Below are 13,326 nucleotides of genomic sequence, written 5' to 3'. Positions count from 1 at the left end.
TAGAAGTCCAATTTTTTTTTTTAGATCAACTTTTTTATTCACCATGGGGCAGCTGGTGGTAAATCCTTCTCCAGTTCATAAGCTTGAAAAATAAGACAAAACTCATTTCCAAAGAACCTCCCAGATTCTGGCTATGTCTGCACTAGAAATCTTACAACGGCACAGCTGTACCGCTGCAGCTGAGCCACTGCAAGGTCTCCCATGTAGACTCTCTATGCCGCTAGGAGAGAGCTCTCCCACTGGCATAATTAAACCACCCCCAATGAGAGGCAGTAGTTGTGTCAATGGAAGAGCACCTCCTGCTGACATAGCACTATCCACACTTGTGCTTCTGTTGGTGCAAATTATGTCAGTCAGGAGTGTGGTTTTTTAACACCCCTGACTGACACAAGTTTTACCAAAGAAGTACTAGTGTGGACATAGCCAAGAGTTAAAGGGTTTTTTTTTTTAAATAAATAATCTAGTCACACTTAAGTATTCACTGACCCAAAAAAACCAACCTTCAATAATGCAGAGTTAAGATATCTCGTGCCCTTCACTGACAAAAGTGCTGGTAGGGACAGTGCTGTATCGGTGGGAGATGCTTTTCTGTCAGTATAGCTACTGCTCTCATTGGGGGTCATTTAAATATGCCACCCGGAGAGCTCTCCCGCTGGCATACAGCAGCTACACAGGAGAGCTTTCAGCGGTGCAGCTGTGTTGATAGGTGCTGACTGCGTGGGTGCTCCAGGGCTGGAGCACCCATGGGGAAAAATTAGTGTGTGCTCTGCTGTTCGGAGGTGTTAACAAGCTTGGGGGTGGGGGGGGGAGGAGCAGGAACATGGCACACTCAGGGGAAGAGGCAAGGCCGTGGTGGGGATTTGGGGAAGGGGTTGGAATAGGGGTGGGAAGAGGTGGGGCCTTATGGAAGGGGTGGAGTGGGGGCAGGGCTGGGGGCGGGGTGTGGGAGGTGGGTCAAGCACCCAGGGAAAAGTGGGGAAATCAGCGCCAATGGCTGTGCTGCTGTAAGGTCCAAAGTGTAGACAAATTCCAGTCTGCTGTTCTTTCCTCTAGGCCACATGATTTGGATCACTAATGCTGTTCCATGCCTCTACAATTCTAGAACACTTAGAATAATTGTTCTTTAAATAGAAAAGTCTTGTCAACCTCAGCTGTAGTAGAGCTAGCTCTCTGCTTTAATACTGTATGAAGTTAATCATCAGCAACTGCTTTGCTATATCCTGATTCCCAGCACAGGATAATCCTGAAATACAGGAGGCTCTAAGAGGTGTGAAGTGGGCCATTCATCTCAATATGATGGTCTCAGCTAATGAGAGCACCCCTTAGAGATGAGTACAGCCTGAAACAATAGCTCTGACATGTGAACTGCTCCATTCATCTCAGTGGGTGTTCCATCCCCCTTCCCCAGTGTTTGAGAAACCTGTGATGTGTATAAATCATACCTGATTCTCACCACCTCGCTCCAGTAAGCAATGTGTTCTTGGTGCATGCTCCTAACATGTCTATTCTCAGCTCCTCACCTCAAGCAGCAGGGCCACAGAGCTTGAACCCCAGATGTCAGCTCATGCATAGAGCAGGGAGAGACTGGCATAGACCCCTTCAGACGGTCAAGGTCCCCCAAATATGGGCTCTTGGCTCCTCTGTTCATGCATGCTTGCATGCTCTGTGTACCTTGTGACCATTAGGCATGCACCTGAAATGAAAGCTAAATTCTTTGGTGAATATAGTTCTGAATTTTGCTCCCCTAAAGGGGCAGTGGGGCAGACACTAGTTGAGGGTAACTCTTGAGCGATTAAGACTCTGTTACAGGATCGGAGCACTGGTTTGATCCCCATGTCTGGGCAAAAAATACCATCAGCCTTAAGAGAACTGTTTTTTTTTTTTTCAGATTGCTGTATCTTGGGAACCCCTGAGTCAAAATATCTCAAATTTGGCTCTCTAACTGCACCCTGTGCCCATACGAGGCACACCAAATTTCAAGGCAATCTGAGTAACCATGCGGGAGCATGATGTAGAAGAGTTGAGCTTTAAACAGAAAGCTGGTCTTGTCCTTAGCTGGTCTTGCCCTTAGCCTGACAGTCAGCTATAATAAACTCAGAGCTTCTCTACGCTTGCCACTGTCCTGGTGCAGTGGCACAGTGGCACCGGTTACTGAAGACACTCCATGCCAAAAGGAGAGCTTCTCCCATCAGTGTAGGTACTCCACCTCCCCAAGAGGTGGTAGCTGTGTTGACAGGAGAAGCCCTCCCTTTAACCCAGCGCTGTCGATGTTGGAGGTTAAGTCACTATAACTATGTCGCTCACGGGTGTGGATTTTCTACACCCCTGAGCAGCGTAGTTATACTGACACAAGTTGTAGTGTAGACCAGGGCTCAGCAAGGTTCCTTAAATGTTTTTAATTAGTTTTATTTCTCTAGTGCTTATATAGAAGATAGAGTGAACGAGAGAAGAAGATACTAAATCATGGTTTCAGTCTGTTCTTGTTTAATTGAAAAATAATAGCTAAGGCAGTAAAATAAAATACATTTTTTAAACGTAACCCCTTCACAAAGAATCACAAAACAGAAGGTATGTAGAAATCAAATAAGCTGGTGGGTAATCCTGAAAAAATGAGAGGCCTTTTAGAAACCCAAACTTTTGTGGACTAAGGTCATGAATAGAAAACTTTTTAGTTGATTCCTGGCTCTTGTACAGAAAAGCTATCTGATTATAGTATTGTATTTGTTGTCTCACATAACTTTTTAAAAAAGACAAATGATCCCTGAAGTTGTGTGAGGGAAGTCACACATTTTTCAATAGAAAGCCCTTATCCGACAATTGCAGTCACAGCTCCCTGAAACATGTGTCCAACTGTTTGTTTTTAGTTCATTAAACTTACTGCTTTAAATAGTCCTATCCTTCTGGTGGATCCATGCATGCATTGTGAGAGGCAGGGGCTGCTTCCTTGCATGACTGCGTGCAGATACTATGGCAGAAAGCTATCGCCTCCTGCTGCACCCTCTACCGATTAACTCTTGGCCTGAGGTCAGAGTCAACTTTGAGCACTGCTACTTTTGAATGGTGGTGGTTAAGGAGGTAAGGAACTTGTTTATTACTGTAATTCATTTTTAAGTTGCATTTTGTTTTCCTGTTTTGTTGTGAGTGGGTTTTTTGAAGCTGAGCTAATAGTTTTCTTCTCTCATGGTTTCTTCTAGGATTCAGAGAACAGGAGTGGTTCATGTCCAGATTGAAGACTTGCTCCCCGACACTTCTGTCTTACATCTCATCTGATTAGTGGGGTCCAAGGGATGTACCAGTCTTCAGGCGATGGAAATGGGGAAATCACTGGGTGCTGGAGCACCATGAGGAGGTAATTTGAGATCTGAGATTAATCTGGGGATCATGAGGATTGGGGAATTGCCTGACTGTATCTCTTCACTAATGCCCCTCTGTTTTCCTTTTCAGAATTCAGGAATGTGGGAGAGGTGCATCAAAGAAGCTACTGGATTATTGTGCCAGCAAGTAGTAAGACAAGCACATTCACAGGTTGTAATTGTGTAGTGGCTGCTTAATTTGTCCCTTTTTTGTTTTGTATTTCATGTAAAGCCTCTGGAGGAGAAAACTAAACAAGAATATATTTAAACTAAACTTTTTTTTGTATTTAAAGTTTTTTGTAAAAGCTGATAAAATGTTTATTAAACATATCTTTTGTCTCTCATTATTGCTCTGTGGATTGTAGCTACTGTGGTTGGGTTTATACTGGACAGAGTTGAGACCATCCAAGTACATCATTGACTGCTTTTGTGCAACTGATGTGTGAACAGAGTTGGCATGTAAACATTATTGATGGGTTGCTGCTGTCTAAACGACTTGCAGTTGCATGGCTGCTCTAAATTGCATCAGTGGACCAGCTCAGCATAGATCAGGCAAGGATTGGTGGAGAGCAGAGAGATCTTGAAAGCCTCAGGATGTGGGCCTGTATTTCAAATCCTCCTCATTTTTTTTTCTTTCCTGCAATGACCTTTTAATTATCAGATTACTCCTGGGCATGTTGAATTACTTAAATTTTAGTTCTTGCAGTTTCTTGCTCTTTAGGATTACATATTTGTCAGATGTACTAATGAAGATTACTGCAAGTAATTTAAAACTTATCTATACATGTTTGAGTGTGTTTTTTGGAAAAAATTCCATGGAATGAATTAACTTTATTTTGTGTCTGTCTTGTGACCTTTTATTGCAGTTTTAATTTTAAACATTTTAAAGTCCTATCGGATTGTTTATAGTTACGTTAAACCGTTTGTTTTCCAGTTAATTGCAGCCCTGACACAGTTCTGACTTGACTTTTATATTTTAAAGTCATAATTCATAAATAGCAAATTCAGGAAATGTATTTAATCTGTACTCTGATTATCTACAGATGTAGATACTAATAAAAGCTAAGCTAGGATCTGTTTCTCAACACTAGGGGGCACTAATATTTCATGAAATTGAAAACAAAACAAACCTTTATTGTATCAGTAACATTCATATATAAATAAATTTTATTGCTTTGACAGTCCCAAAATATTTCTCGTTACCAAACAGTTTTTCTGTGCAGAAATGAAAAAAACAAGCAGCATTATTATAAGAATACAGTTTCTGACTTCTTTTAATTTTCTCGTAGGAATGATTACTCTATTGCCTTGGAAATGAAGTGACTACCCTGCTGCTGTAAATGTAGGGCAGAAGATCAGTGGTGTGGGCAGTATGGAGCTAATGAACGGGCAGTCGAGCAATGTTAATATTGCCGCTACTGCTTCAGAGGTAAGGATTACAAACCTACAGCCCCTTATTAATTAGTCAGATATTTAAATCCATAAAATGTAGAGGGTTACAAACCGCATTGTCCCGCCGCCCCCCAATTGAAACAGTGACTTTTTTCTTTCTACAAAGATACGTTGTGAAGCAGGGTCTTATTCTGTGGATCTTGTCTCTGACATTTGACGGTTCATATTTAATTTAGTTCAAAATTTTGAGTTTTTAGAATGCTTACCAGCCAGGAGCATGATTCAGCCTGTGTGGATTTGCCATAGGCAATAAGTGCCTCTCCTCAGTTTCTATGGATGTGGTAGAAGCTTTTCAGCTCTTGTTGTGTCTGATTATTCTATCGCACTGTGCCTGGTGTGTAAAAGGAGTCTTATTGAAAACTCTTATGCAGTTCCAATTTTTATTTTATACTTAACTTTTGAAAATAATTTCAAGCTCAGTAAATGGATAAGGTTTTGGCACATTTTTGTTGATGATGCGCCTCATATCAGTTGCCTTCGCCAAAACTTTGTGTCACCTCCTGGATGCCTCAGGTGGCATGTTAGAGCCTCTCTGAAGCACACACTGTAGTCTTGCTTATGGTGGAGCATCTCTCTTTCTGTTGCTTGTCTCAATCCTCTTGGTGCCCCCACCTTGGGCTTTTCAGAGTCTTCAAATAGACTCTTGTTTCCTAGGTCCTTTGCTTATAGGCAGTATGTTACACAGACAGCAGATCCTATGGTGGGTTACTTGACTGCCCTTTCTCATTTAACAGCAGTTATAAAGAGACAAGAGGTACTTTTAATGTGGATAAGCCATAGGACATGGATGCTGCTGAGCTATGTGCTTGGGAAATGGGCTCCTACCTTTGTAGTGGGTTTTGGTTTAAGGGTAGGAGCTTGTTATATCTTATTCAGTACCCTGTCTTTATCTTGAAGAGACCTTAGGATGTGAGGGTGACAAGACAATGTCTGTTGCTTCCTGGATGATCAGGATGAATCATAGGGTTCTCCATAAATATACTTCTTCAGAGATGGATGTTGTGAGTAGAAATAACAAACCCCATGTGCTTCCACTGAGAACTAGAGATTGACTTCCATCTGGAAGTTGCTCACTTATTTTTTGAGGTTTCTCATTCAATGAGTCTTGGTCCTCTTACAATTGTTTATGAAATCTGCATTTGTAGTAGCCATGAGTACTTCTCAAAGAGTGGGTGAGGTAGGGTGTCTAATAGCATCACTTCCCCCCCTCCCCCACCTCCTTCACAGTCATCTTTAAAAATAAGGTCACGCAGTGACTATATCCCAAGTTCCTGCCCAAGGTATCTTCGGACTTCCACATGTCAACCTATCCACCTTCCAGTTTTCTTCCCTAAGTCACACTGGTTTTTGTAAAGGAGATAATACATTACATACACTTGATATAAAAGTCTAATGCCCTCCTGATTTAGACAGGACTAAGCCCTGTAGGAAATCTCTCAGGTCTGGTCTACACTACGGGGGGGGGTGTCGAACTAAGGTATGCAACTTCAGCTATGCGAATAGCGTAGCTGAAGTCGAACTACCTTAGTTCGACTGACTTACCTGTCCAGACGCGGCGGGGTTGAACTCCGTGGCTCCAAGGTCGACTCCACCACCGCCATTCGCGGTGGTGGAGTTCCAGAGTCGACCGGAGTGCGTGGGGAGTTCGAACTATCGCGTCTTGATTAGACGCGATAGTTCGAACTCCGAGAAGTCGAACTCACCGCGTCGACCCGCGCGGCAAGTATGGACCTACCCTCAGATTATTTCTCTCCATTGCAGGGAACTAAGGGATCTCTGATTTCCAAGCAAAGACTCTCTAGGTGGATATCTGGCTTGCAGAAATATGTAGAGCCATGACTTGGACATCCATTCATATGTTTGCTGAACACTCTGCTGACATTCATGCCTGAGCTTCTGATGCCATATTTAGCTCTACAGTTCTATCTTCGATCCTAGACTCAGCTCCAAAACCCCATCCCTCTGTAGAGAGTACTGCTCGATAGTCGCCTAGAGTGGAGCACCCATAGTCCTTACTCGAAGAAGGGAAGGTTACTCACCCTGTGCAATAATTGTGGTTTTTCAAGATGTGTCCCCCTATGGGTTTTCCACTACTCGCCCTCCTCCCCTCTGCTTCATAGTTCTTTACAACTGGTTCCATAGCAGAGAAGGAACTGAGGGCAGTTCACCCATGCAGCTCTATTCAGCCTCATTGTAAGGCACAAGGCTGCAGGGTGTGGAGGGTGCATGTGTGGGCCCAATGCACACTGCTACCTAAAATCTCCAATCTGAGGTGCATGGAGCACCAACCTAGAGTAGAGCACCCATAGGGGGACACATCTTGAAGAACCACAGTTACTGCATAGGGTGAGTAACCTTGTCTTTTTCATGTTCTTTAAGATTATGCTGCATATTTTTTTTTTTAAGCTGGCAAATGTAGATGAGAGAAGAGGTGTTTTAAAGTGGATACTGCTTGCCATTTATTTTAATATACTAAAAACCAAAGGATGTTTGTGGGTCAGAATTAAAAAAGACAACACAAAAAACTGTAAAATTGAGTTCACCACAGTTTTAAGACAACTTTCTTTGTCTATACCCACGTCTTTTCCGCTGTCAGATCTATTCTCATTGTTTTGCTATATGCAGCGTTGTTGTAGCTGTGTTGGTCCCAGGATAATAGAGAATCAAGGTGGGTGAGGTAATGTCTTTTATTGGACCAGTTTCTGTTGGTGAGAGGGGCAAGCTTACCTCGAGCTCTTCTTCAGATCTGGAAAACTAACTTGGGCTCAGTCTGCACTATAGAGTTATGTCGACGCAAGGCAGCTTACATTGACCTAACTCTGTTAGTGTCTACACTACAGTGGTGCTCTTGCCAATATACGTTGCCCACTACATTAACTTAACTCCACCTCCGTGAGAGGCATAATGCTTAGGTCGATGTAGTTAGGGCAACACAGTCTCCATGTCTACACCGTGTTACTTACATTGTCTGACTGTCAGCCTTGTGTAGGGCTGACAGCTGAAGCTCTGCCCCTGCACTGACAGCCTGAGCTGTCAACCAGGCGCAGGGCTTACAGCTGCCTCCCCCTCCAGTGCTGATGGCTCGAGCTGTCAGCCCGGCATTAATTATTACTTTCATGTTGTCTGCTAACCCAATCAATACAAAAGGTCTAAACAAAAATCAAATTTATTTTGTAATTGCAGTGATTTTAGTGCTTAAGAAAGGAGGTAGGATAGCTGACATATCATCTCAGTACTTACCTGCAACTACCATTTTATTTCAATGTTAGCTCTTTCCTGACCAATCTTTGTATCTATTCGCCCTTTTCAGTGACTTTTTTTTTAAATCTAAGACTAGTAGAAATCATTTTTTGCCTTGAGTAAGCAAGATTAAATGCCAATTCTCTCTGTGTAAATGTTGTGCATTATGAGCATCTTCTAGAGCCCACTGAAGTCAACTGAGGTTCTCTGGTTTCAATGGGGTTTCGGTCAGGCCCTAATATGCTACATGTGCTAATATGCTACGTGCACAAGGGTAATTTGCAGTATAGAAATGTTTCTTGCAACAAAGAGACACTTGAAAATAAACATTTTCTTCTTGTTTTGAAAAGAGAACTATATCTGTTCTTTTTTTTTTTTATTTTGACAGAAGAGTAGCAGCTCTGAATCCTTAAGTGACAAAGGTTCTGCTGAACTGAAGAAAAGCTTTGATGCAGTGGTATTCGACGTTCTCAAGGTTACACCAGAAGAATACGCCGTAAGCAATCAACAAGTTATCTTTTTGTGGGAATACTTATACTTTTGGTGCTGTTTCTTTTCCCCTCTTAACAACCCTATTTCTCCCCACCTCCCACCCACAGGGCTTCAAAAAGAGGCCCTCTGTGGTTCCTTTGGTCACAGGGGCTGACTTCCTCCAGGCTCCAGGCTGGACAGTACAGGACATACATTTCTGGGGGGGGAAATCTAAGACTGGGAGTGTTTTGGGGTCACCCTGCAGTATAACCAAGACTGATAAGAGCCTGAGAGTAATCCAACTATGGCTGGCAGGCTGCAGTTACATACAAACGCTCAGGTTGTGGCTTGCATGCTGGAAAGTTGTTTTTGAGCAGCCCAAGTAGAAATTCCTTCAGCAAGGCATTGTAAAGCAACCAAAGTTGCAGGGCAGGGGTAACAGCTTCTCATTAGTCTGGATTGTACCCTGGTATGTTACAGAAAGGTGGTTTTATGATTTACAGCATTGGACTCAAGATCTGTGTTGTGTTATGAACATAAGAATGGCCATACTGGGTCCGATCAATGGTCCGTATAGACCAGTTTCCTATCTTCTGACGGTGGCCAATACTAGCTGCTTCGGAGAGAATGAACAGAAAAGGGGCAGTGTTGAGTGGTTCAGTCCCACCTTCTGGCAATTGGAGGTGTAGGACACCTGGGGCATGGGGTTGTGTCCCTGACCATCTTGGCTAATAGTCATTGATGGACCTATCCTCCATGAACTTATCTAGTTCTTTTTTTTTAATCCTGTTACATTTTTGGCCTTAACATCATCCTATGGCATTGAGTTGCACAAGTTGATTGTGTGTTGTGTGAAGAAGTACTTCCTTTTGTTTATTTTAAACCTGCTGCCTATTAATTTCATCAGGTGACCCGTAGTTCTTGTGTTATGTGAAGGTGTAAATAACATTCCTTATTAACTTTCTATTAAACATGAATGGTATAGAGACCTCTTGTTATATCCTCCCTTACGGCAGGTCTGCACTAGAAGCACTACATCGGTGCAGCTGTGCCACTGTAGCATGTCTGGTAAAGATGCTCTGTGCCGACAGGAGTGTCTCCTGCTGATGTAGTGCCAGTGCAGACAGCGCTTAGGTTGCATTGCACAGCCGGGTGTCTTTTTCACACCCTTGAGTGATGCAACTTAGATTGATTTAAGTGGTAGTGTAGAACTGCCTTTAGCCATCTTTTCTAAATTGAACAGTCCCAGTCTTTTTAATCTCTCCTCATATGGAAGCTGTTCCATAGGCCTAATCATTTTTGTTGCCCTTGGGCAAGTCACTTTTACTTTGCCTCAGTTCCTCATCTGTAAAATATGGTTTATAATACAGTCGAACCCATTTATGTCGACCTCGGTTAACTTGCCAATCCTGTTAAGTCGACGGTTTACAAGTGGAACCGCCAGACTCCCTCTTTGGCTTATGAGTTTCTCATCCCTTATGTCGATTTGCAGAACCCTAATATCTCGAGCCCGTCCCCGACCCACCGTGTCCCCAGCCGCCGGCTCCCCGGCTCTCCAGCCGCGCGGTTCCCCAGCCGCCCGCTTCCCGCGTCCCCAGCCGCCGGCTCCCCGGCTCTCCAGCCGCGCGGTTCCCCAGCCGCCCGCTTCCCGCGTCCCCAGCCGCCCGGCTCCCCGCGTCCCCGACCCACCGTGTCCCGGCTCCCCAGCCCCGCGGTTCCTTCCCCGCCCGGCTCCGCTTCCCGCCCGGCCCGCATACCTGGTCCCTGCCCGTCCCCGCCCCACAGACCTGGTCCCGGCTTCTCCTGCCGCCCGCCCGCCGGCTCCGCTTCCCCGCCCGCCGGTCCCCGCTTCCCCGCCCCGCATACCCGGTCCCTGCCTGTCCCCGCCCACCCGGCCCGCATACCTGGTCCCTGCCCGTCCCCGCCCCACATACCTGGTCCCGGCTTCGCCTGCCGCCCGCCCGCCGGCTCCGCTTCCCCGCCCGTCCGTCCGTCCGTTCGTCCGTCCGCCCGGCTCCGCTTTGCCGGATCCAGCCACGTGCAGGCAGCGCGGTAAGGGGGCAGGGAGGGGGTGGGGGGGTGGATAGGGGTTTATCTCGATCATTGGTTATCTCGATGGCTTTTGGCAAACCCCTAGGCCGTCGAGATAACAGGGTTTAACTGTACTTGAATTATAATATCATTTGAGCAAGATTAGCTCCAGGTATTAGCCCCTCAGCGTGAAACTGGTAGAATTCCCTTAGTTCATGAGGATTGGTAACCTTTAAGGGCAGCAGTAGTGGTGTAGAACAGTGGTTTTCAAACTTTTTTTCTGGTGACCTAGTTGAAGAAAATTGATGTCCACAACCCAACGGAGCTGGGGATGAGGGGTTGGGGTGTGGGAGGGCCTTGGGCTGGGGCAGAAGATTGGGATGCAGGGGTGGGGCTGGGGATGAGGGGTTTGTGGGGGGGGGGCTCAGGTCTGTGGCAGGGGGTTGGGGGTGTGGGAGGGGGTCAGGGCTCTGGGCTTGGGAGTACAGGCTCTGGGATGGAGCCGGGGATGAGGAGTTTGAGGTGCAGGAAGGAGCTCTGAGTTTTTTTGGGGGGGGGCAGATGAGGACTGGGGTAGGCGATTGGGGCACTGGTTTACCTCGGGAGGCTCTTGGTCAGTGGTGCAATGGGGGTGCTAAGACAGGCTTCCTGCCTGTCCTGGCACCGCGGACTGCACTGTGCCCCGGAAGTGGCCAGCGGCAGGTCCAGCTTCTAGGCGGAGGTGCACAAGTGGCTCTGCGCAGCTCTCGCCTGCAGGCAGTCCTCCTCCCCCCCCCCAGCTCCCATTGGCCAGTTCATGGCCAATGAGAGTGTGGAGCCCCGTGGCCCCTGTGCCTAGAAACTGGACCTGCTGCTAGCCACTTCCGGGGTGCAGCACGGTGTCAGAACAAGTAGGGACTAGCCTGCCTTAGCCGGGCAGCACCGCTGACAGGACTTCTAATGGCCCAGTCGGCAGTGCTGACCAGAGCCTTTGCGACCCAGTGCCTTACATTCTGCCACCCAGTACTGGGTCGTGACCTGCAGTTTGAAAAACACTGATGTAGAGTGTAAGCTGGCTGTCCTCTTTTTATAATAGCCTTTTCTCTGAATGCTTCAGTTAGTTCCTTCTTGATCTATAATTGATGCAGCAACTCCCTGTTAGACTGTGCATCTGTATTACTTCAGTTCTTCTGGAGATGCTCATGTATCCTTATAACACTTATCTGTACTTTTCCAGTCTTACACTAAGGAACTGAGGTCTATCTGTCTAGTACAAATGCCTAAATTCCTTTTGAGAACATTGCCTTGAATGCTCCAACATACTCTGCAGTGCTTCAGTACTTCTTTTTGAGGGAGGAGGTTGTGGTGCTTTTTCACAGTGCTCTGGTTCCTACCCTGACATGTCAGTTTCTGCTTTGATATGCCAGACCCTATTTAGATGTGGTGTGGTGTGGTTTGGTTGCTGAGACTTCAGCGTCTGTCCTGGAAGTGAGGCACAGTATTTTTCTCCAGTGTGTGACTTGGGGTGGTCCAGCATATTGGTTTTGGGGATTTCAGGTTTCTTAACATATTGAGGCTACTTGGTGTTCTGAGCATTGGGAGGATCTTTTATCAGTCTCACTGACAGTCTGATGCGGTTTTTAATGCTTTGTACCTGTCTTTCAGATATGTTTTTGAAGAAGGAAGTATTGACTTTAATGGCTTCAAATCATAGTAGAACTATGTCCAGTAGGAATGGAAATGTTTTTATTGTATTTTCAGTCTTGTAGCCTAATAGGATACTCAGGGATGTCAGATTTCCTGTGGATATCATCTTATGCACTGAGAAACTGTGCACGATACCTCCAAACCCTCTTCGAAATCTTGGTATTGGTGTGGGATAGCGTTTTCCCTCTGGAGAGACACAATCTGGAGGAGCAGGCAGCCAGTCAGTTCTCCGCCTTCCTGGGAGTGGTGAAGTCAGGTTCCAGCCCTGGGATGGTGGGTGGCAGGTTCCAGCCATGGGGCTTCTGGCTCTGTTCTCCGGCTGCGTGGTGGTGGGCTCTGGCCCTGAGCTCACCCCCCATCACCCTTGGCTCCCACTGCCTCCCCCAGTGCCCCCAACATCCCTGGCCCGCACTCCCTCCGTACCTATCTCTCCATCCAAGGCTTAATTTGTCCCTGGGCTTGTCAGGGCTAAGTAAGTCTGCTGTGAAAACTAATATTTGTACGTTTTGTTAATATAACATTTCACAGCAGATTTTTAGTAAGCTAGCAAGTCTTAAGAAACAAAACAACCAAAAAAGCAAAAGAAACAATAAAAAAGACAATGTGCAAAGCACCTTATTTGTGTTTCTATTTTCTTTAGTTCCAGTAAAGAATAGACAGCAGTACATTTTTATTATTGTCTGCAAAAAAAAATCCTACATAAATAAATTACAATGATTTGGGTATGTATATGTGCATATTTGTTTTTCCTAAAGTTAATACAATTTTTCCTAAAATATTATTTTAAGAGCAGCCAGCGCAAGAGTCAGTGGCCACACTCTGAGGCCACCAAAAAATTTTATTGTGAGAACCCCTGATAGTCCTCACTCAATTCATAAAACCAATCTTTGAACCTATGAGTGAGTGCTCTCTCTTAATCTATTAAACAGTATTCATCATAGCAGTACGTTTTCCCAGAAGAGTAAGGGAACTGCGGGCTTTGATGGTAGATTCACCATTCACAGTTTTCCATAAACACAAAATGATCCTTCATCACATCCTATATTTCAGCCCAAAGCGGTAACTAACTTCCCTCAAACAGTCAGTTGCTCTA

General features: G+C 45.4%; 1 protein-coding gene across 3 annotated transcripts in view; it reads left to right on the top strand.

Annotated features, from left to right (window-relative positions):
• The window catches only part of RALGPS2 (Ral GEF with PH domain and SH3 binding motif 2), a 298,932-nt gene that overhangs the window by 53,583 nt on the left and 232,023 nt on the right, over positions 1–13,326 (top strand). For 2 of the 3 annotated variants that reach the window (XM_045028272.1, XM_045028274.1), the window contains exons 2-3: positions 4,643–4,782; positions 8,434–8,541. In XM_045028272.1, the coding sequence (XP_044884207.1) occupies positions 4,726–4,782; positions 8,434–8,541 (165 nt within the window). In that variant the 5' untranslated portion in view covers positions 4,643–4,725. Of the gene's footprint in view, positions 1–3,194; positions 3,350–3,444; positions 3,526–4,642; positions 4,783–8,433; positions 8,542–13,326 lie in introns of all 3 variants that reach the window. The other variant, XM_045028273.1, reaches the window with a different exon arrangement.

Source organism: Mauremys mutica, chromosome 8 (genome assembly GCF_020497125.1).
Source record: "Mauremys mutica isolate MM-2020 ecotype Southern chromosome 8, ASM2049712v1, whole genome shotgun sequence".
Taxonomy (NCBI): domain Eukaryota; kingdom Metazoa; phylum Chordata; order Testudines; family Geoemydidae; genus Mauremys; species Mauremys mutica.
This window is presented reverse-complemented; position numbering and strand designations above follow the sequence as displayed.